Source organism: Anabrus simplex, chromosome 2 (genome assembly GCF_040414725.1).
Source record: "Anabrus simplex isolate iqAnaSimp1 chromosome 2, ASM4041472v1, whole genome shotgun sequence".
NCBI classification, from domain to species: domain Eukaryota; kingdom Metazoa; phylum Arthropoda; class Insecta; order Orthoptera; family Tettigoniidae; genus Anabrus; species Anabrus simplex.
In genome coordinates this window covers 1,023,927,889-1,023,953,403 of record NC_090266.1, presented here as the reverse complement: position 1 = coordinate 1,023,953,403, position 25,515 = coordinate 1,023,927,889, and the positions used below count along the sequence as shown (strand labels likewise).

Genomic DNA, 25,515 nt, shown 5'->3' with positions numbered 1-25,515 from the left:
CGTTTAACCTACTTCAATCGTTGGATCATATCAAAGATTCACTTCCCTGTTACTACAATGAGCATACTGATATCATATCATCTCAGATAAATGTTACAAATAACGCATCCATAAAACTATTACATCGGTTAATACATGATGAAACTGCGAAATAAGCCTTGTTAAATGTATCGTAGTTAGTTGATCCTGTGGCTCCTTCAAAGTAGTCATCGTGGCTCAGTTTGACCTAATTAGTGAACTATTTCCATTGACACGAGAAAAGGGATCTTCACTCAAAAATAATATCTACATATGCGGAATAAAGGATACTTCATCCGCCTCTGTGGTGTCGTGGTATAAGAGATTGGCTGCCATCCCCGGAGGCCCGGGTTCGATTCCCGGCTCTGCCATGAAATTTGAAAAGTGGTACGAGGCGTGGAACGGGGTCCACTCAGCCTCGGAAGATCAACTGAGTAGAGGTAGGTTCGATTCCCACCTCAGCCATCTTCGAAGTGTTCTTCCGTGGTTTCCCATTTCTCCTCCAGGCAAATGCCGGGATGGTACCTAACTTAAGGCCACTGCAACTTCCTTCCCTCTTATCTCTCCCTTCCAATCTTCCCATTCCCACCACAAGGCCCTTGTTCAGCATACCAGGTGAGGCGCCTGGGTGATGTACTGGTCATCCTTCCCCAGTTGTATCCCCCCACCCAAAATCTCACGCTTCACGACACTGCCCTTGAGGTGGTAGAGGTCGGATCTCTCACTGAGTCCGAGGGAAAAACCAACCCTGGAGGCTCCTCATTATGGTACTTATCGCTAGAAAAGTAGAACCATAGTATTTGTCATGTTGCGGTACTAATCAAGAGTAGCGTATACTTGCGGTATTGCACACATTATGGTACTACTCACAGGTAATGAAATTCGCACATGTATTACAGACCTACTGTGTTTCGCACATTGCGACGCCATTGACAGGCAGCGCAAACCTATGGTGTTCATCACATAAGTGTACTTTTTTTTTTTTTTTTTTGCTAGGGGCTTTACGTCGCACCGACACAGATAGGTCTTATGGCGACGATGGGATAGGAAAGGCCTAGGAGTTGGAAGGAAGCGGCCGTGGCCTTAATTAAGGTACAGCCCCAGCATTTGCCTGGTGTGAAAATGGGAAACCACGGAAAACCATCTTCAGGGCTGCCGATAGTGGGATTCGAACCTACTATCTCCCGGATGCAAGCTCACAGCCGCGCGCCTCTACGCGCACGGCCAACTCGCCCGGTCATAAGTGTACTAACCACAGGGACTCGTACTATCCCGTGGTATTCCTCATACAGTGGGTACTAATCATAGGCAAGCCAGAACCATGGGTTCCATCATCCCATGGCTCGCTCATATAGTGCTACTGATCACAGGTACTGTAAAAGCCGTCGCGCTCTCGTTTGCTACTAATCACAAACCTATTTGGTACCCAACATAGTGGTACTACGCGCAAGGAAAAGCGACCCATGGTATTCCCCGCGTGGTGGTATTAATCACAAGGAGTTTCATGGTTCTAATATAATCATCCCTTGGTCGCCCCTTTTAGTCACCTCTTACGACAGGCAGGGTATACCGTGGGTTTATTCTTCGTCTACGTCCCCCACCCACATGGGGTTGTGTGCTTGGTGCGCGAGAGGTATTTTATTTCCCTCTTGTCCGCCGGCAAGCCGGTTAGGACCCGCCTATCCGCCACCTGAGACGCGCCACGTGGGAGTGTCGCCTCTACCCCTGTTACGCCAGGGTAGTTGGTTCATGGCATTGTCCATGTAATCCATCACCTGAAACTAAGGTTAGACACACATCAAATCTATCTGACTGTACTTTCATTGATATACCAGATTTATACTTGCCATATCGATTATAAATTTATAGTATGCCCACTCACTGTTACAATACATATTTGCATCTTCATCTAATAAAATTTTTATACCATTACAAGTTACATTGGCCAACTTCTTCCTTAAAATCAATATTCAGTATAACTACACAATTGCACGTGTCCCTTTCTTCAATTATTACAATGTTTCGCCTATATATCCACGCAAATCTTATTTCATAAGATATACAATTCAGTATCTCCACTCGATAACTAACACGTGTCTATTCTCATTCCACTTCTCGTAGTTCTCACTCAAATATGTAATTTTAAACAGAAATTCATTGTTGCCTTCTCGACGCGGCAGTATTAGTCACACAACAAATGAGCTCAAGCTTCCCCAGCAGTCTCTAGTACAAAAATGAATGTGTCTTCTTCTGTCTCATTCGAAAGCGTTCCACCCGCGACACGCCGTTACTTACTGTCACGTCATATCATCATCACTGACGTCGGGCTCCATGGCTAAATGGTTAGCGTGCTGGCCTTTGGTCACAGGAGTCCCAGGTTTGATCCCCGACAGGGTCAGGAATTTTAACCGTAATTGGTTAATTTCGCTGGCACGGGGACTGGGTGTATGTGTCGTCTTCATCATTATTTCATCCTCATCACGACGCGAAGGTCATCTACGAGCGTGAATTCAAAAGACCTGCATCTGGCGAGCCGAACTTGTCCTCGGACACTCCCGCCACAAGAAGCCATGCGCCATATCATCACTGACTCCCATCTACTGAAGTCTTGAGTTGTCGAGGTATTCGATGCATTGAAAATTATATTAGAATGTGTTACTAGTCCGAAATGATTTCATTTAATAATATATTTGCCTTCAAACATTCAGTTGGTCTTACGAAATGCTGGTCTACCATTACCACGTCACGAAGTTCACTCGCCAACCTTCTACTGCAGTCGTTTCTTCTCTTAATTCATGATTAATAATCAAAATTATGTGACGTCAGCCCCGTACATGTTTTTGATAATTTTTAAAATTAACTTGAGAATGAATTGCATCTAAATTGTTCCAAACACATGCCAAATTTGACAAAAACTTCCCATTAAAACAGACGAACACTGGTTTACTTTAGCTCTAAAGAATATTCCATGTGCTTCACCTCTAATGTACATCACTATTACTCAATTATTCTTCTTGGGATGACAATCATGACCAATCCTCGCATGCAATAGCCGGTAATAATAATAATAATAATAATAATAATAATAATAATAATAATAATAATATGTATCGCAATCGGGAGGTATTCCAGTGGCAATGTTTATGATGTCGAAAGAAGAGGAATAAAACAGAAATACATAAAACAAGAAATAAAAATGAATGACAAAAATTACTTACAAGCATTACTTCATACGAAACTTACAGAAAATACCTTAAAATATTTCCTTAATTGACGTATAGCATGATTACAACGCAGTCACTCAAACGTTCGTTCAAAATTTACGAAATATGTACTAGAATATAAAATATTCCATTACGAGTAGTGTAATATAATAATTAAATCGCAGTAACAAATTCACAGTTAATTTAAATATTTAAGTTAGTTTGTTAGTTAATGAAATGAGGTGGTTGTAAAATCGAGTTTGGATATCATTAACACATTTTAATAGTTTTGTTAAGTGAAATGATCTGAAAATGTTGAACACTTTTGGATTTCGCATCTTTGACTTTCTTAAATCTGTTAAACGGTCGTCTACCAACTTGACATGTAAATTCCTTAACAGTTCCAAGTGTGTATGTCAGTACAATTAAAGTACAGGTTATTCGTACTCTTACTGAACAGGGAGGAACCAAGGACAATATCTGTTGATGTTGGCCGACATTAACACCCTGCCGTAAAGGATGTGTTGATGAACTGCGTAACGATCTTCATCATACAAGTTGTGGACTTGACGATGGAAATAACTGTAATTGTTCAGAAGATAAACATGTAAGATCTAACTTCTCATTAAACTAGTTTATGCTTAACATTGCATTTAAATGTTAATATTCACTAATATCATGTAAATCGTTACGAATCATAACATAGTTTGATTTCGTTCCTATATTTTGAGAAATAAAAACAATGAAATTTATTGTACACTCTGTATCACTACCTTCAGTTCCTCATATAATGTGAAAAATGTTATAAGTGATTTCGTTTTTGTTTATTTTATTGATTTAGTTTTAATTTTTCCCATACGCTATGCCAGAAATTTCTCGTAAAAAATAAAATATGGTGGTATTTTTCTAGAGGTCAGAAAATGGTGTAACTTGGATCCAGGGTAGCAGAACATCGCCTGTTCTCTAACTGACTGGGTAATTGACATGTTTCAGAATAAAGTTGTTACTGTGGACCAGACCAAGGTGAAACTCCAGATTTGGGACACTGCGGGTCAGGAGCGCTTCCGCAGCGTGACCCATGCCTACTACAGGGACGCACACGGTACGTACAGCACACGAGCATCAACATGAAGTTCTTGTGGTGGAAATTTCACAGACATATCCCTCTCCTACGTATAATACCAAAGGTTATGCATTCCACTGTTATATATGTATTCAACACTATTGGAAACCTCCCAGTAGTTTTCTCACGACTCATCGACATTTTGACTATATTATAAGCGTGGTTGTAAATTGGCGAAACTGAAGTTAGTGGGCGTGTACATTCAGGCTCCTAAAGCATCGAAGCTGCAAACATGATCAAGCGTCATCATGGACAACACATGTGGCTGGAAGGGAACATAACGGACCTTTCAACTACCGTGAACTTGACGTGAAACTGTCGTGCATTTGATTGCTATTATGACTGTTATGGGAGGAAGAATAATCGGGCAACTCGTGACAGGCCAGACCGAGATGACTCTGTTCCATGCCCTGCACGTCTCATGAAAAGGTGTTGCGGTGAATGCAGGTGATAGTTTCAAAATGGAATCTAAACTTCCTACGGGCTTTTTAAAACTTATCATCAGAAAATTAAAAGCTATGTAATTCTTGCGTGTTAGTCTAGCGAACATTTCCAGTTCGAAGTATTTTGATTTCTTGTAGCAAAGTCCGTGATCTTGCGAAGAAATAAAACGTTAGGCTGGTAAACGTTGAACAACAGTTTATGTTTTACATTTTGTAGAGTGTATGTGAGACATTGGAGTTTTTGGTCTCATGACTCGGATATAGTTAGAGAAACAAATTATACATTTTCATTCTCGCAATATAACTGAATATAAACAAGGCAAAAAAACTTATTTACAACGAAAAGAATATAAAAACAAACGGAAAGTTTAAAAAAGGATGCTAGGATATCAGTCAAAGTAACCTCACACAGAGTTTTAAAAGAATTTAAAATTATTCATATAATATTCGGTAAAATTGTAGTAAAATAATTTAGAAAAACCTTTCAAAGGATTCCGGCATCATTCAGTTGAAAAATCCATCTAAGAGCTAAATATTAGGCGAGCAAAATAGTGTTTCCTTAGAAGGCTTTTGACACGTATGATTGGTTTACGTGATCCGGTACTTTAAATGATGTTCTGTCCGGAAATGGTACTATAGTTAGTGACGGAACGCTTAAGAGAAGCCATACTCAGGGTCATTCGCCGCGCCTACGAAGGAAGGTATTACATCTCTCATTTAGATCTGCTCATAAATAGCGGTGGAATTCCAGTCACTTCTACAGATGTACAACAAGCTTCTAGCTCTCTTACTTCTAGTGGATGACCTTATTTGATGATGATGATGATGATGATGTTTGTTGTTTAAAGGGGCCTAACATCTAGGTCATCGGCCCGATGACCTTATTTAATTAGAGGCGATGGTACATTAATCTGAAGTCCGAGTGTACCAACCACTTAGAAAAAGCAAAGATATTTATTTACATGTTAATGTTGAATGAGGTATGCAGCAAATGAAAGAAACGAAAACAAAAAGCAATAAAAGATATAAAATACTGAGGAAAGGAAAACAAATATGTATAAAGGTGTAACAAACCACAGTTACATGCTAGAAACGCTTCATTTAATTTTGAGTCGTTTTCGAGATTAACAGGCACCACTTTAGTGTTCACCTTCGTCACTTCATCTCATCTCTCTTGATATCGCTCCTCCATCCCTTCGGCAACTAGGTGAAACATTTCACTACCTTCTTCACTGAAATTTCCCATGTTGTCAAGGAAAATCAAGGCTAGTGGGAAGAAGAGCATTATGTTCACGCTACAGCCTAGGTTCCTCATAGCTTCCTGCACATTTCTTGTAATGTTTTGAAGTCCAAGTACTTATTTCCTAAGAACTTACTTCCCACATTCATAAAACCTGACTTATCAGTCAACAGAATGTCAAAGTGCTGAAATGTCAACAGATTTCCAATCTATGATCCCACAAGGATATCGTATTTAAGCTTAGCCTATGATAGGGAAGAAAATATAGAACAGATACCAGTACAGTAGTAAGAACCGTCTCCATCTTTGTTAAGTGCCTATACAAATAGCTTCCATTATGCCAAATTGGATGAGAAGAGGTAAACAGCAAAGTCATCTCCGTACAGTCCATGAAGGTCCTTTGAGGGGTAGGCACAGGCTTCCGCTATCGTAGTGGGTGCCATTGTCCCCATGATTAACCTGATACTCATTTTTTGTATAGGCTGAGCGAGCCTCAGGCCCATGTGCACCTCCGCAAGTGGAAAACTCGTTTCATAAATTTTCCGGCTTCCTGACGGAAAACGGAGCCCACATCCTTCCGGGTCAACCGAGCACGCCTTTACCGCCTCAGCCAGGCTCTGAATCTTTCAAACATCTTTCACTATCAATATCGTCTGCATTTTGTACTGAACAATAATGTTTATCTTTCTGGCTTAACTGATAAGAATTAAAGATATCAAGTCTCCTGCAAGTTGGAAGCAGAATGGAACTTAAAAGCATTTGAACAGCCTTTAAGATTTTTATTTTTTCTCTCACTAGCTTACCTCTTCTGGAGACTTACTGCTTTCTGTGTTAATGACAGTATTTTCTGTCCGTCTCCAGGGCTAAATGATTAGCGTGCTTGGCTTTGGTTATAGGGGTCCCGGGTTCGATTCCCGGCAGGGTCGGGAATTTTAACCATCATTGGTTAATTCTGCTGGCACGGGGACTGGGTTTGTGTGTCGTCTTGATCATCATTTCATCTTTATCACGACGCGCAGGTCGCCTACGGGAGTCAAATCAAATGACCTGCGCCTGGCGAGCCGAACATCCCTCGGACACTCCCGGCATTGAAAGCCATATGCCATTTCCATTTCTACAGTCTTTCCTTACCTTACTTTTCCACTGAGGTGGGTGACGTTGCATAGTCCTGGTTTGACGTTTCTTTGTGGGCGTTTTCTCATTTTCTGATTCACCATATGAATCTGAGCATGCAACTAGCCGTAAAAGTTCTTTATGCTGGTTGGATCTTTCGGCGACATTAATGGTATTGTTCTCAAAGCCGGGGGATGTTACAATCGGAATTGTTGTGCTGCAACAATATATTGATCTTGTGAATGGTGAATATTGTACCAGTTAAATAATCTGTGCATTAACACAACCTAAAATACACTTATTTATAAATTACACTGTAGAAATAAACCTAATTTAAAACTGTTTTCCTCAGTGCCCTTAAAGAATTATAAATGGACTCACATTCTTTTACAGCCCTCCTCAATCTGGAAATTCTCCGTAATTCAAGTAGTGATAAAGAATTATACACTCTTCAATCTTCAATGAATTATAAGTGAACAGGTCAAAGGAAACACTGTCTAACAGAGCAGCCAACTCCAAGAATATTTTAACGCAGTTTTGATTCCAATATTTTAATGACGACGTACTGAATTACTGTTCTGCTGTCATACGTTATACGTAAATGCAATTCGATTTAGAATTTTTTTTTTACTGAAATTCAATATCTAAAGAGTTTCGTATACCAAGGGTTAATACCAATATAGTTGTTCCGTTATTGGACGTTATAAATTTTCCAACTAACTCATTCCTGGTTGCCAGCGTTTTGCCCAAGTGTGCTAAGTTGGGCTCATCAGTTGGTAAATAGCACACACTCCAAGACGCATGGCTAGTGCATACCGTGGAGGCCACTGCGTAGGCTACTTGGAGCCACCGGCAGTGCCAATGCACTATGAGACTTTGAAAAATTGATGCCTGCCTGGCCATCAGATGATAAAGATGTTGATTCCCATAGGGAACCTGAAATATTTGTTCCGAATGAGTAAATTTATAATACCAATATAGTTGGTCCGTTATTGGACATTATACATTTTCCAGCTAACTCATTCCTGGTTGCCAGCGTTTCTCCACAGTGTATATTTCAGGTTCCCTATCGGAATCAACACATTTATCATCTGATGGCCAGGCAGGCATCAATTTTTTGAAAATGAGACGAACTCTCATAGTGCATTGGCACTGCCGGTGGCTCCAAGTATCCTACGCAGTGGCCTCCACGGTATGCACTAGCCATGCATCTTGGTAGGTGTGCTATGTACCATCTGATGAGCCCAACTTAGCACACTGAGACGAAACGCTGGCAACCAGGAATGAATTACCTGGAAAATTTATAATGTCCAATAATGGACCAAGTATAATGGTATTATAAATTTACTCATTCGGAACAAATATTTCAAGTTCTCTGTGGGAATCAACATCTTTACCAAGGGTCACGTTGGAAAAATATTCAGTTAAAACTTTGTCATTCTAATGCAGGAGCACGATATGCAATTGGAACTTTGTGATAATGACTTTACTGCCTACATTGATGAAAATATCCGTATAACACTGAAATATACAAGGAACACTTCTGATAGTAGAGTTTTGTACCAAGAGGGAAAAATTATCTTTCTTCAATCGTGAAATAAAGAACTGGACATATCTCACACCAAGTCTCTTAGTTTGCCTTGGTTATACAAGTCCAGTTTCTTCCTTCTGTGGCCCTCTTCACTGCTGGTGATGATGACGATAACGGCAAGATTTTGGGTGGCTTAGGTACAGCAATTCTGTTTCCCTTTTCCACGGATGATAATAATAATAATAATAATAATAATAATAATAATAATAATAATACAGGTATGTGTGCAACTCTCCTCAGTTTCAATATACCTTAAGAGACACCAGTGTGCCGGAGCTTTGTCCTGAAATGGAGTCCTATAACATGATAAGGATATCTACTGATACAGATGTCTCATATTTAACCACACTTAAATACTAGCTGATTGCGTTAGTATTCGATCCTTCAACTTCGAATATAGGAGCTAAGCTTCTCATCAACTATACTCCAAACGTGGTATCATTTTCTCAAAGCTGCACGAAATATAAAATGATTTTGTCTCGTTGCCTAACCTCATGCCGAAGTAGGCGTGATACACACCCCTAAGAAATTAGATTTTTCCCCGTTTGTTCTTTGAGAGAAAATGAGAGGCATACGTGCAAATTATTTGCACATTTTCTGACTGCACTCATCATTTCTTACAGCACTAGGCTCACAAGGGAAGTCTACGGGGTGAAAATTACTTTGTAGGTCGATGTGTGTAGCTGAATATTTACTACCCACACAATGCGTAATTTTTCTAGATAAAATATAATTACATACTTTGAATGCCATTACACTTTATGTAGTGTTTTGAATAAAAGTGTTTGCAGCAATGAATTCCTTTAAACCAGCCAGAGTTCGTATGTTGTTGTCGACACAACGACAATTAATCATTTGACGGTTTTTCAGAACTTTAAATCGATTGATGGCAGAAGACAAGGCCGGATTAAGAGGGGGGCTAAAGGGGCTGCAGCCCCGGGACCCGCGTGCCAAGGGGCCCCGGCCCTTGGCCGAACCTAAAATTGTATAAAAAGGCCTGCTGCTCCACCTCCGTGCATGTATATGAATATTTACGCTCGCAAAATATCTGAACACGCACTCTTCCTTCCTTCCTTCTTATCAGTTGTCCGCTTTAGTATTTCATCACTGCTAGAATCAAGTCTACGAATCCTTGCTACTTACGCATTGTAATTATTGTAAAGGTTATTGTTGATGAAAATGTAAATCTGGCTGGTTGCAAGTACGGGCAGAGGGGGAAGGTGGAGAAGAGGTCTAGGAAGTGTGCGGGAGGGGACAGGGGAAGCACGGTGGAATGCCCATGTTATACTATATCTTTGTATCAGGAAGATAATTTCCAGTTCATCTCTCATTATTGAACCATTCGTAAGTTACAACTGTAATGTTTTTGTAAAATGGATAGAAAATATCCTAGTGGTGCCAAAAAACGTAAGTTCTGTTTTGTATGTCGATTTGATAGTGATGATGAGACAAATGTAAAATATGTTTTGGCATTATGAAATATTAACATGAAAAATAGAGAAAAATTGTAGTCTATTTCAATACTTGCCTATTCATTAATTTAAGTGCAAGTAGTTCTATAACGACTTCAGTATGCTAGTCTTACGTGATGTTACGAAGAAGGGGCCCCACATTTTTAAACAGCCCAGGGCCCACAAACACCTTCATCCAGCACTGGCAGAAGATCGTGCTTTTTGAGATTCTTTTTCCACTCATGTACCATGATATGTCCTATAAATGTGAACTTTTTCCAGATACTCCTCAATCAATGGTCGGTCGTCAAATGTTCGCACCTTTGGAGGTGCTTCATTCTCTGTCTGTCAGCTGACTGCTTCTTACGATGAGAAGGAGTCTGTTCATCATAATCGTCATCAGAATCACCAAAGTTGTCAGGCTCATCTTTATTACGAATATAGACGTCGTTGTAGCCAAGTGTTGTGGTTTCTTCTGCGCCATCTACGTTATCAAGCATTTCGTTAATTTGGTTGAACATGTCTCTCTGTCTTCTCTCGTTGTAACACTGTTGAAAGTTGCACAATGTTGTAGCATAAGATACACATCTGCTTTAGGATTTGAGTACCTCATCCTTGAAAAGAAAGAAAAGTACAGAGTGATATCAATGTAATTTACGATTATTTGCAATGTGTGATTTTATTGTACATACTCTAAAGCAAGAGAAATGTTGGATACAGATACACAGAAAATATTCAAGTCAGGTGCAATTGGCAACTTAGGTGGCAGTATGGCATTACGTTTAGTATGTCATCCGAAACGGACTTCACTCTTGGAGCCTAATATGTGCCTGTTTTCTATGAACCAAGTTTCAGTTAGTTGCTCAGCTATATATAAATTATTCTGATTATGTTCGTTCGTTGTACGTGTAAAATGTGGACACAAATCCAAACTCCGCTGATATTGTACATGTTAGGAACAATTGGGTTCATATTTGGATTATATGTGTGTCAAAAGTCACACAAAAATTCATATTTGTCAAAGGTGACAAGTCTTCAGAGTCTTGAGTTATTATTACCACTTCACAATTTTGTTCACTAAATGAGATAGTAGTGTCTTACAGTACATTCTATTTGTTCGTATTTATTCGTATTTTATTTCAATTTACATCTAGTGTTCAACTTTTTATAGCTCATCAACTCCTTATGCTGATCAAATATAATTTTGCTTGCTTATTAATATACATTCATTTCCATTGAGGAAATGATGTTCAGAGACTTAGAAAGTAGTAATTACCTGTACGAATTTCATTAGATTTGTACTGTATATTAATACTTTGCAGTTAAATGACATCAGCACTTTAAATAACTTAATTAACTGAATATTTCTTTTCCAAAATGATTTAAAGACTTACATCAAAAACATACTCTATTATCTATCAGATAATCCTTCGTAAAACTTTTTTATCAACACCACTCGTATCAATTTTTCTAATTTTTCTACATTAATCATTATTTTTTAAATGTACTTTTGTCAAAGAATAGAGTCTATAGATTACGTTTTGTACTCTACCATTCAAATGCAATGAATCTTACCGTACCGTACTGAAGGAATGTGTGTTTGCGTGACGTATTTACGCACTACTACAGTATAATGTATAAGCATAGGTAAATGAACACAATGAAAATTATTTGGCGGGGAGGTGCGATCAGTGTTAAGGAAAATAATCTGTAGGAAGTGCATTGTCAGATACGCGGTATTGCTTCCTCAGCGACGTACAGCTTTCGAGTTATGAAAACCACGCCTAAAAGTGAAAGTTACGGAAAATAAACAAAACACATATAACAGAGTGGGACGTAGGACGTACATTCTTAAAAGTAACGCGTATGCGTCATATACCTGCGAACTGCTCCTTCCCGCGCTACCCCAGCAGACCAACTCCATACAGTGCTTCTAGTGATCACTGTGGATGATGGCACTGTATCATTTAGATGCATGTGTGAGGAGCGAACGCCGGGAGAGTACATTTTCGGTTAGTCACTGCGCCTTTCTTTAGTGCTGACGCATTATCGTTGGTACGTAAAACACGTATTATTAATCTATTATGTAACACCTACTTGAATGTAATTAGGCATGTGGCTTTCCAGGACACAATGGATAAACGAAGAGTGAAATAGGAGGAGTTAATTTGCCGTATACTTGACGAGCTGGATGAAGATGAGAGCGGGGAAGACAACCGTTTAAAAACTGTATCTGAGCACAAAGACTCTCCGACGACGACCCAGTGAGGATGGTTCCGAAGATAATCTCGACTGTGATACAGATTTACGAGCTTCTGTTGGAATTCAGTAAATTAAGCGGCCGTCGAAAGGGAAATCTCAAACAGGAACTAGGAAGAGAATAACAGAAGTGACTACTTCAAACGGCTCAACTTAAGCCTCTCAACATCTAGAACAGCTTTTTATTGACTGTGAAGTGGATAAATTCTTTGGTAAGGATGGGTGGATGTGGAAAACAGCTGATTCAAACACAGGAAAATACCCAAGAAAAAGGAACATAGTTCATATCGACCAGGACCTATGTCGAAGGTAGAAGTTGATCCGCTTAGGTGTTTTGAATTATTCTTTACCAACAACATAATGCAACCTGTATTTCGTAATTCTTAAATATATTAGTTCTGGCAACAATGTGCTGTTTCCTTATTGTTTTAGCGTAGATATGGACATGCACGCAAATTTTACGTAAGTCAGTATTGGGCAACTAGAGAATATACACTGACTGACAGAGCAAATGCAACACCAAGAAGGAGTGGTCAGAACTTTATGCCAATTGCAGGGTAGACTGACGTCACTGAGGTATGCTTATGATGTGAAATGCGCCGCTGTGCTGCGCACGTAGCGAACGATAAATGGGACACGGCGTGGGCGAATGGACCACTTCATACCGTGATTTCTCAGCCGACAGTCATTGTAGAACGTGTTGTCGTGTGCCACAGGACACGTGTATAGCTAAGAATGCCAGGCCGCCGTCAACAGAGGCATTTCCAGCAGACAGACGACTTTACGAGGGGTATGGTGATCGGGCTGAGAAGGGCAGGTTGGTCGCTTTGTCAAATCGCAGCCGATACCCATAGGGATGTGTCCACGGTGCAGCGCCTGTGGCGAAGATGGTTGGCGCAGGGACATGTGGCACGTGCGAGGGGTCCAGGCGCAGTCCGAGTGACGTCAGCACGCGAGGATCGGCGCATCCGCCGCCAAGCGGTGGCAGCCCCGCACGCCACGTCAACCGCCATTCTTCAGCATGTGCAAGACACCCTGGCTGTTCCAATATCGACCAGAACAATTTCCCGTCGATTGGTTGAAGGAGGCCTGCACTCCCGGCGTCCGCTCAGAAGACTACCATTGACTCCACAGCATAGACGTGCACGCCTGGCATGGTGCCGGGCTAGAGCGACTTGGATGAGGGAATGGCGGAACGTCGTGTTCTCCGATGAGTCACGCTTCTGTTCTGTCAGTGATAGTCACCGCAGACGAGTGTGGCGTCGGCGTGGAGAAAGGTCAAATCCGGCAGTAACTGTGGAGCGCCCTACCGCTAGACAACGCGGCATCATGGTTTGGGGCGCTATTGCGTATGATTCCACGTCACCTCTAGTGCGTATTCAAGGCACGTTAAATGCCCACCGCTACGTGCAGCATGTGCTGCGGCCGGTGGCACTCCCGTACCTTCAGGGGCTGCCCAATGCTCTGTTTCAGCAGGATAATCCCCGCCCACACACTGCTCGCATCTCCCAACAGGCTCTACGAGGTGTACAGATGCTTCCGTGGCCAGCGTACTCTCCGGATCTCTCACCAATCGAACACGTGTGGGATCTCATTGGACGCCGTTTGCAAACTCTGCCCCAGCCTCGTACGGACGACCAACTGTGGCAAATGGTTGTCAGAGAATGGAGAACCATCCCTCAGGACACCATCCGCACTCTTATTGACTCTGTACCTCGACGTGTTTCTGCGTGCATCGCCGCTCGCGGTGGTCCTACATCCTACTGAGTCGATGCCGTGCGCATTGTGTAACCTGCATATCGGTTTGAAATAAACATCATTTATTCGTCCGTGCCGTCTCTGTTTTTTCTCCAACTTTCATCCCTTTCGAACCACTCCTCCTTGGTGTTGCATTTGCTCTGTCAGTCAGTATATTTTCAAGTAGTAGAGTTAATTCAAGTCTTCGCTAGGGTAAGGAGGAAAGTATATACTGTAAAGAAAAATGCAATTTTTTTACTACTTCCCATATTTCATTTTCTTTGTGCTGTATGTATTTTCGAATGCATTTTAACTCCATATGTTCTGCTTGCAGCTCTGCTCTTGCTGTACGATGTCACCAACAAGACAAGTTTTGATAACATTCGTGCGTGGCTTGGTGAGATTCGCGAATACTCGCAAGACGATGTAGTCATCATGCTCCTAGGTGAGTTATTATTGCTTGTAGAGTCTATAATTGGTATAAACAGTCTAGAGAAATAGACGAATGGTGTAAATTCATTTTTCAGGAGGTCAAAATTAAATTAAATAAAACAAATGTAGAATTCAGGTGCTGCGGGAAATGTCAGATAAGGAAATGCAGTTCTAGGAAATGTAGATGGGCGTTGCTTTTTTTAGTAGTAAGGTAGGGATTGATGACGGACTCTAGCAAGGTAGGCTTTCCTGAAGAACGGGTGTAGCATTCCATGAAAGTAAAATACTGAATGCTGAAAACAAAATATATTGGCAGTCATTGAAATGTGATAGGAAAAGTCTGAAAGTGAAATATATAGAACGAATTACATGTGAAGAGATGCTAAATCACATTGATGAGATGAGACATTTCGGCGAAATTTGATCAGAAGAAAGGATAGATTAAAAAGGACACATCTTGAGATATCCAACACTTATTCAGTTAACTTTGAGCTGAGCCTCTATGGCTCAGGCGGCAGCGCGCTAGGCTCTCACAGCTGGGTTCCGTGGTTAAAATCCCGGTCACTCCATGTGAGATTTGTGCTGAACAAAGCGGAGGTAATACTGAACCCAATCTCGGCCTCTGTGGGATGAGCCCTGTATGATTCTGATTCTCCATGTTAGATCCTAACGACATTTTTCTCTCAATAAGATTTAAAAATGTAATTTCGATTTACAAAACTGTTTAAAAATACGGCAAACAACTTTATCATACTTATCGACGTTATATTCTGGTGCGAACACATAATGTGTCATTTTTGTCATGTCAGAAATAACTTAAATTTCCTCATCACCATGCCAGTTTGTTCCATCTAACGCTCTAGCAGCACCACTAATTTCACTTGCATCATTAACTTGTGAGCTAATATTATCAATAATACCTTATACAAATTGTTTACGCAATCTTATAAAAATCATATTTATATATATATTGGTTGTTTCAGGAATGGAAATGGTTTTGCATGTTTTCTTTTGCTCATATTTTTCGACTTCCTTCAGGTTAACACCTGAACATTATTTTAACGCCAGCAATGTTCAAATTACTGTTTACTTATCTGTGTTTGCAGTAAATTCACTGTTAACTGTTGACTGTAAGAATAAAGAAAACAGCTTTAGTGGATCCAAATGATCTCGAATTAGAGACAGTTCCTTCGCACCTTGTCATATCCTTGATCATGCCTTGAAGTTTAGCCCTACGTCTGGATGAAGTATCATTATTTTTTATCTTAAGAGCTCTCCAAAGTGCTGCATAAGTTACAGTTTCTGCAGAAACTTTTGAATATCAAGGGAAAAGCCAACTGATATTGAGTACTTTTCGTATCTTCGAAACCTGACCACTTCGACCAGCAGCAACGGCTTCGATATCACGCTGAATTTTAGACTTAAAAGAAAATGCGTACACAAGGATTCTATGACTTCAAATACAATTGAACAGACTTTGTCAATGACATCATAAACTGATGACTTGTGATTCAGACAATGAATAACAGCCAAATTTGGATTAAATTCATTCTTTAAAATTGTGACTCCTTTATATGCACCTTAAAATCGTGCATCAGCATCATATACAAAAGTAATCAGCTAAGTTTGCAGAATATCTTCATTAATCTTATGTTCAGCCAAAGGTTTTATTAGAGCTTGTGAAGTTAACTATCCAGTGAGTGATGAAAGATCTAGAATTTCAAGAAAGTAATTGCACATTCCTTGATTAAGCCGTGTACGCAATGAGACATGATTTCTAGGAACGGTGGTGCTTCTATCGATAATTCTACTGAAAGAAATTCTTAACTGCATAATATGCCTTTCCAAGCGTACTGACATGTGTTTTGCAATGAAATCAATTATATTAATACGTGTATGGCCTGACTGTAATACTTTACCCATATCGGTACCATTTGTCAATCAATGAATGAATGAATGAATGAATGAATCAATCAGTTAATTAATTAATCAATCAATCACTACTGATCTGCATTTAGGGCAGTCGCCCAGGTGGCAGATTTCCTAGCCTTTTCTTAAATAATTGCAAATAAATTGGAAATTTATTGAACATCTCACTTGGTAAGTTATTCCAATCCCTAATTCCCCTTCCTATAAACTAATATTTACCCCAATTTGTCCTCTTGAATTCCAACTTTATCTTCATATTGTGATCTTTCCTACTTTTAAAGACACCACTCAAACTTGTTCATCTACTGATGTCCTTCCACGCCATCTATCCACTGACAGCTCGGAACATACCACTTAGTCGAGCAGCTCGTCTACTTTCTCCCAAGTCTTCCCAGCCCAAACTTTGCAAAAAGTTTTTAACGCTACTCCTTTTTCGGAAATCGCCCAGAACAAATCGAGCTGCTTTTCTTTGGATTTTTTCCAGTTCTTGAATCAAGTAATCCTGGTGAGGGTCCCATGCACTGGAACCATACTCTATTTGGGGTCTTACCAGAGACTTATATGCCCTCTCCTTTACATCCTTACTATAATCCCTCAATACCCTCATAACCATGCGCAGAGATCTGTACCCTTTGTTTACAATCATATGAAAATCTTTCTTTACATTAATAACTAGGTATTTACAATGATCCCCAAAAGGAATTTTCACCCCATCAACGCAGTTATTAAAACTGAGAGGACTTTTCCTATTTGTGAAACTCACAACCTGACTTTTAACCTCATTTATCATCATACCATTGCCTACTGTCCATCTAACAACATTATCGAGGTCTTGCAGTTATTCACAATCTTGTAACTTATTTATTACTCTGTACAGAATAACATCGTCTCCAAAAAGCCTTATCTCTGATTCCACCTCTTTACACATATCCTTGAATAGTTTAAATCGCCCATCTTTCTGATACAAGATGTACGAATGGTGTCCTAAGTAATTGTTACTTCAAGTTTTGTAAAGTTTTCGCTCCCAGCATCTAAACTGCGCTCAAATTACTCGTTTGTGAATGGTGAGAATTTGTTTCACTCTGATCATGCATGATATCAGCATTTGGCATTAACATATACTTTTTCTTTGTAAGATGGGGGCAACACATATTCGATAAATGCGTTTACAAAATGTGCTGTATTATTTTTATGCCGACCCAGGGCGTTTACTCTGTTACAAACTTCATATATAATAATATTATCTCCATCATTGCTTGACCATGAACGAAGTTGTTCCTACTTTCCAAAGCGAGATATAGGTCTACTTGTGCAACCACTTATGTTTTGCAGCCCATAACCCTACTAAACGTAAGAACCTTGTTCTATCTTCACTTTCATATTTTTAACAAGGCATTCAGAGAGCTTTTTTTTTTTTTTTTTTTTTTTTTTTTTTGCTACTTGCTTCACGTCGCACCGACACAGATAGGTTTTATGGCGACGATGGGATAGGAACGGCCTGGGAGTTGGAAGAAAGCGGCCGTGGCCTTAATTAAGGTACAGCCCCAGGATTTGCCTTGTGTGTAAATGGGAAACCATGGAAAACCATCTTCAAGGCTGCCGACAGTGGGATTCGAACCCACTATCTCCCGGATGAAAGCTGACAGCCACGTGCAGCCAACAGACCCGGAATTTCGTATAGATGACCGTTCGAACTATCACGAAGGTAATAATGTATTAAATTAATTTACAAAATACGCTTGTAAAATTCGATTTAAGAAAGACGTTAAAAAGAATACACGGTATTTCACTGGAGAATTACTCAATATTCTTTGGACTCCTGACGATTGTTTACTGCATTCCGACGAGATCAAAGAGTATACGGTAGTTGAGTAAACAAATACAAGAATCGGCTGGTTACTGTATTCCGATAATTTTCAGTTCTAAGTACCCGGCATACTTTGAACTTTGCACCTTCATTTATTCATCGAGTAAAATTTAATAACCAAATTCCTATATCCCAATACTATTGCAATTCAAGTCCCCGGCGTAATTTTGATAGACTTTTTTATGAGAAGTTATTGCAGACAACCTCTTATTTTTCAGCATTTAAGGACACTTTTATTCTCCATCCCGCGTAGTAAGGAAAAATAATAGAAATCCACCAGCTGCAAATATCATATAACCACATTTCAGCTGAGAATTGTGGTATAGATACGGTATATTAGATAGTATCTTGCCTGCTATATTCGTGTGTATCTATTAAAACATAGTAGAACAAAATAGTACTAATAATAATCTGTCTACGCATTTAACTTTCTCTGTAATTTTTGAGTTGTTCTTAGGAATTTCAAACTTTAATTGCAATTTTAATTTCTGTTTGTGCTTAGTAATAACCTGTTGTAATTAGGATACGTCTGACGGTAGTTTAAAATGATTGTAGTGTACTGTAGTATCTTACTAGAAATTAGTGTGCTTATTCTATTATTTTAAAATATTTCTGCAGTATTGTAGAATTATCTGTAGAAACTCTCTTACTAGAATTCTGCTGTTGTAATTAGGATAGGTTTAACTGCAGTTTAGAATTGTGTAATTCATGTGTATTTCTTTCGGTATTCAGCAATTAACGGCAGTTTTTATCGCGTTACGGCGTTGTAGGATAAAATATAGTAAGACTAAGTATTACTGTAATGTAGTATTATATCAATTACCTTATTGTCGTGTGATCTTTGTGTGCCATCCTAGACAATATTTCTTTCTTTTGATTTTTTTGCACATAATAAGCTATTTTATTTTTCCTCTTCTTTAGTTTTTTCGTAAAGGAGTGCAAGTGTAAGAACTGTGGGCTTGTCCAGGAGTATGAGGGAGGAGTTGGAGAGTTTGAGGGAGATAATATGATTCTCTCAGATGTCAGGAAGGAAGGTAGGCCTCCCTCAAACAATGTACAGGATACAGTAGGTGTAAAAGAGAGATGGGATGGAAAGGGGAGAAATGTAGAAGACAGGTGATTTAATGTTTTAAGGGGAAGGGCATTGCAGGCTAAGGGTTCTATTCAGGATCAGAATGCAGGACAGTTGTCTGTGAGAAATCGGTACGAGTCACTGCAGGTAGAATAACAGAGGGAAGATGAGGGACAGGGAACTGTTGCTCAGAAGTGTGGAAGTAGGGGGAAGGGAAAAGGTAGGGAAGGTAAATGTAGAGTAGATGACAGGAAAAGACAGGTATAATAAGTTCGTGTGGATATTTCTAGCCGAGTGCAGCCCTTGTAAAGCAGACCCTCCGATGAGGGTGGGCGGCATCTGCCATATGTAAGTAACTGCATGTTATTGTGGTGGAGGTTAGTGTTATGTGTAGTGTGTGAGTTGCAGGGATGTTGGGGACAGCACAAACACCCAGCCCCCGGGCCATTGGAATTAACCAATGAAGGTTAAAATCCCCGACCCGGCCTGGAATCGAACCCGGGACCCTCTGAACCGAAGGCCAGTACGCTGACCATTCGGCCAACGAGTCAGACGAAAAGACAGGTGGAACAGGGTCATACGAGGGAGAAAAGGGAGAAGGAAGTAGCTTCTGCAGCTGTCAGGAAAGATAGGGCTGACAAGGAGGGGAGAGAATCAAATGGGGCGGGTAGGGTTTTGGCTCTGGTCACGGGGGATCACACTGTTAGACATGTGGGGAAAGTGTGTGGAGAAAAGGAAACCAGGGCAGAGTGTGTTATGCAGGAAGTAGATTGAGACAGATGTTGAGGAAAGTAGAAGAGAAGGAGGAGGGTAGGGAGAAGGTGGTAGTATTTCACGTTGGTAATAACAACGTAAGGCAAGTAGTTATAAGTACCAACATAATTGGGGATGTACGAGATCTGGTTAATGCATCACGGGTGAACTTTAAGGAAGCGGAGATCGTTATCAGTGGAATACTGTGTGGGAGGGGACTGACTGGAAGGTGATGGAGGATTTAAATGAGACTACGGAGTTGGTATATGTGAAACTGAGAGTGCGATTTCTAGATAGTAATCGGTGGGTAGGAGATAGGGATCTGCGCTCAGATGGCCTTGACTTAAATCGCAGTGGTACGTATAAGTCAGGAAATTTATTTAGAAGGGTTGTAGGGAGGTACATTCAGGGAAACGGGATGGTCTAGGGAGCAGTGATAGGGGTACAGGCATGACGAATAGAAATGAATAGTATGCCAACTCCCTCTGAATCACATGTTAAAAGACACGGTGTACAAGTTCTCCGCCACCTGCAGCGCTGCTCTCGATATGAAGTCCAAGAAGGCGCGCTTTCTGTCAGCTTGAAGCAGAAGTGTGTATACAGTTTCTGGTCTTTTTCGGTAGTTTTATACGTGAAAAACATATGGTGGTAACGTTTTGTGAGCTGAAAAGTGAAAATGTTAAGTATTTGCGAAGTAGGACGTATACTTCAGCATATGCTTCAATTTACTACCGTATGAGAATATGCCATCAACTTGCTGTGTTCCGGGTTACAAGTCGGATTGCGATAAACAGTCACATGAATTTATTTTTCACCCCCAAAGAATCCCCATCTGTTCTACAACTTGTCGAAGGCTACTCCATGACAATATCTGCCTTTCAGTAATAAAAGTCGTATCTGGGATCTGCATTTTATCGCCGAACTTATCCAAAACTCTGACAGTTTCATTATGAATGGTGGAAAAGTGGGACAGAGACGCAAACTAGACCCCTTAGCAGTCCCACACATCTTTCCAAATCTACCATTCTATTTATCCTGGAACTTCATAGTAAAAAGATGTCCAAATCAACGCCAATCTACTAAATCAAGTGTTTCTTACACTCATGATTATTCCATACTGGACTCCTCTAATATTAGCTCTTAATGATCTAGTGCTGGTGATAACACAAAGTTAGTGCTGATAACCAGCAGGAATTCGTCTTAAAAAGAAAATTAAGCATTTCTAGTTTTTTCTAGTTGCTTGACGTTACACCCACACAGATAGGTCATATGGCGACGATGGGATAGGAAAGGCCTAGGAATTGGAAGGAAGCGACCGTGGCCTTAATTAAGATACAGACCCAGCATTTGCCTAGTGTGAAAATGGGAAACCACGGAAAACCATCTTCAATGCTGCCGACAGTGAGATCCGAACCCACTATCTCCCGGATGCAAGCTCACAGCCGCGTGCCCCTGACCGCACGGCCAACTCGCCCGGTAAGCATTTCCAGAATAAGTTACTAATATGATTCATGATTAAGCTGAGCATGTTAACAAATAAATTAAGTTGTTACGTAGGAATTACATGTGTATTACATACGTATTTATAACAATAATGTGACAAGTCTGCAGAGGTTTAATATGTTTACAGTGATATATTTCGCAGTATGTACACTAAACAGTTGACTTTTTTTAAAGGTTATAACTGATAATTGCTACCGAGTTCGATATACAGTCATTTTCGTGGCGAATTACTGAAGGAACAGTTAACACAACTAAGCATAAATGTTTGAGATATTATGTTACTGACGAACCAATTTCTGAAGTAATGTCCTTATGTTGTTATTAGCTGTAAAATACTTCCTACGTACTTTTCACAGATTAATTTCAAAACATGAAACACTAAGCACATAAACAGTCATCAGTCAGTAAACACAATGCAAAGTGCTGAAGCACAAGAGTAATGAGTACACGGTTTCAAATAATTTATTTAAACTATACATTCCGAATTAAAGCACATTAATTCCCATTTAGAAACACATGTTCAGAGACAGCTGATCCTTCTCTGTCTACACCCGCGTTGCGTAGTGAAGGAACATATCAGCCAGCATAAGTCGTCACACTATACATTTCTATTCGTCCTGGTACAGGGACCTGGAAGTCAAGTAGGCATGACATAAAAATGTGTGTTGAACTGTAGAAGTATTGTAAAGAAAGGAATAGAATTAAGTAATTTAATAGATATATACTGACCAGATATTGTAATAGGAGTTGGATCATGGCTGAGAATAGATATAATGGATGCAGAAATTTTCTCACGGAACTGGAGCATGTATTGTAAAGATAGGATAGGAATGGTTAGAGGGGAGTATTCATTCTAGTGAAAGAAGAACTTGTAAGCTACGAAAATGTTGAAGATGACAACCACGAATTTCTAGGTGCAAGGCTCACTTCTAAAGATAATAGGCAACTTGATGTCTTTGGAGTACAGACCTGGAAGCGGTGGCGCAGACGTTGATTCAGATTTATTTGATAAGATAATAAGCTATGTGGGAAACGAAGGAAAATGATTGTAGATGGAGATCTCAATTTACCAAATGTCAGTTGGGAAGGTAATGTGAACGACAGGAAGCATGACCTACAATTGGCAAATAAGTTAATATGGGAAGGACAGCTGACTCAGAAAATGATCGAACCAAGTAGAGGGAAGAATAATCTGGATGTGGTGCTGGTAAAACCAGATGAGCTCTATAGAGAAATCGAAATAATAGATGGTATTAGTGATCACGAATCTGTTTATGTTGCAGTTAAAAATAAGTATGATATAAAGGAAGGTCTTGAAAGTACGACTATTAGGCAGTACCATATGGCTGATAAAACAGGCATGAGGGAGTTTCTAAAACGTAACTATGATCGGTGGAAAACGGTAAATAAAAATGTAAACAGATGGGATGGGTTTAAAGAAATTGTTGAGGAATGCGAAAACAGGTTTGTACCTTTAAGGGAGGTAAGGAATGGTAAAGACCCACCTCATTATAATAGATAAATAAAGAGATTAAGAAGGAGGTGCAGACTGGAAAGAAATAGAGATAGAAATGGCTGCGGAAGTAAGGAGAAATTGAAGGAACTTACTAGAAAATTGAATCTAGCAAAGAAGGCAGCTAAGGATAACATGATGACAAGCATAATTGGCAGTCATACAAATTTTAGTGAAAAATGGTAGGGTATGTATAGGTATTTTAAGGCAGAAACAGGTTCCAAGAAGGACATTCCAGGAATCATTAATGAACAAGGAGAGTGTGTATGTGAGGATCTTCAAAAGGCAGGAATATCCAGTCAGCAGTATGTAAAGACTGTTGGTTACAAGGATAATGTCCCGATAGAGGAGGTGACTAGTACTAAAGAAGTATTAATATTTACCTATGATAACAAGGACATTTACAATAAGATACAAATTTGAAAACTAGAAAAGAGGCTGAATTTATAAGATTTCAGGGGATATACTGAAGATAATAGGTTGGGATACGGTGCCATATCTGAAGTACTTATTTGATTACTAGCAGTTACTCGCGGCTTCGCTCGCGTGGATTTCGTAATTTGATAAAAGTAATCGTTCCTCGGTGCTGTACTAAGACATTATCTGAAAATTCCTAAAGTATAAAAACTCACCAAAAACGTGATTTTCATTTATCCCAGAATCTCTTTGTAAGCAATGTTTGCGGTATTGTCTTTTGGGGCTAAGATGACCATGCTACATAGAACTGTACAAGTGAGAAACAGTCTTCTCTCAAGTCGAAAGAAAACAATAACACGCCTCTTTATTTTAAAAGGAGATTTCAAATACCTATTTCCATCTCTGTGTATAAAGGAAAGGGTGACAGACATAAAGCTGAAAATTACAGACCAGTCAGTCTGACATTCGTTGCATGTAAGGTTTGGGAAGGTATTCTTTCTGATTATATTAGACATGTTTGCGAAATTAATAACTGGTTCGATGGAAGGCAGTTCGGTTTTAGGAAAGGTTATTCCACTGAAGCTCAACTTGAAGGATTCCAGCAAGATATAGCAGATAACTTGGATTCAGGAGGTCAAATGGACTGTATCGCGATTGACCTGTCTAAGAGATTTGATAGGGTGGATCATGGGAGATTACTGGTAAAAATTAGTCCAATTGGACCAGACAAAAGAGTGACTGAAGGGCTGGCTATATTTCTAGAAAGTAGATCTCAGAGAATTAGATTAGGCGAAGCTTTATCTGACCCCTGTAGTAATTAAGAGGGGAAATTCCTCAAAGTAGTATTATTGGAGCTTTATTTTCTTATATATATACAGTATAAATGATATGAGTAAAACAGGGGAATCAGAGATAAGGCTTTTTGCGGTTGATGTTACTCTGTACAGACTAATTAATAAGTTACAAGATTATGAGAAGCTGCAAAATGACCTCGATAATGTTATGAGATGGACAGCAGGCATGAAGATAAACGGGGTTAGAGGTCAGGTTGTGAGTTTCACAAACAGGAAATGTCCTCTCAGTTTTAACTACTGCGTTGCTGGGGTGAAAGTTTCTTTTCGGTATCATTGTAAGTACCTAGGTGTTAATATAACGAAAGATCTTCTTTGGGGTAATCACATAAATGGGATTGTAAATAAAGGGTACAGATCACCGCGCATAGTTATAATGGTGCTTAGGGGTTGTAGTAAAGATTTAAAGGAGAGTTTATATAAGTCTCTGGTAAGACCCCAAATAGAGTATGGATCCAGTGTATGGGAGCCTCACCAGGATTACTTGATTCAAGAACTGGAAAAATAAAAAAAAGCAGCTAGATTTGTTCTGGGTGATATCCGACAAAAGAGTGGCGTTACAAAATTGTTGCGAAGTTTGGGCTGGGAAGACTTGAGTGAAAGGAGACGAGTTGCTCAAATAAGTGGTATGTTCCGAGCTGTCAGTGGAGAGATGGCGTGCAATGACATTAGTAGACGAATAAATTTGAGTGGTGTCTTCAAAAGTAGGAAAGATCACAATATGAAGAAAAAGTTGGAATTCAAGAGGAAAAGTTTGGTCAAACATTCGTTTATAGGAAGAGAAGTTAGGGACTGGAATATCTTACCAAGGGAGATGTTAATTAAATTTCCATTGTCTTTGAAATCATTTAAGAAAAGGCTAGGAAAACAACAGATAGAGAATCTGTCACCTGGGCGAGCGACTGCCGTAAATGCAGATCAGTAGTAATTTATTGAAAGGGAGCGCAAGGGTTGAATGGGCAGACAGAGCACGTAACTGAAATGTCGGAAAGTTTATATT

General features: G+C 39.8%; 1 protein-coding gene across 2 annotated transcripts in view; it reads left to right on the top strand.

The window, feature by feature from the left end:
• LOC136864649 (ras-related protein Rab-37) overlaps window positions 1–25,515 on the top strand; it is a 329,300-nt gene that overhangs the window by 261,860 nt on the left and 41,925 nt on the right. For both annotated transcript variants that reach the window (XM_068226376.1, XM_067141920.2), the window contains 2 exons: window positions 4,215–4,323; window positions 14,513–14,623. In XM_068226376.1, the coding sequence (XP_068082477.1) occupies window positions 4,215–4,323; window positions 14,513–14,623 (220 nt within the window). The remainder of the gene's footprint in view (window positions 1–4,214; window positions 4,324–14,512; window positions 14,624–25,515) is intronic.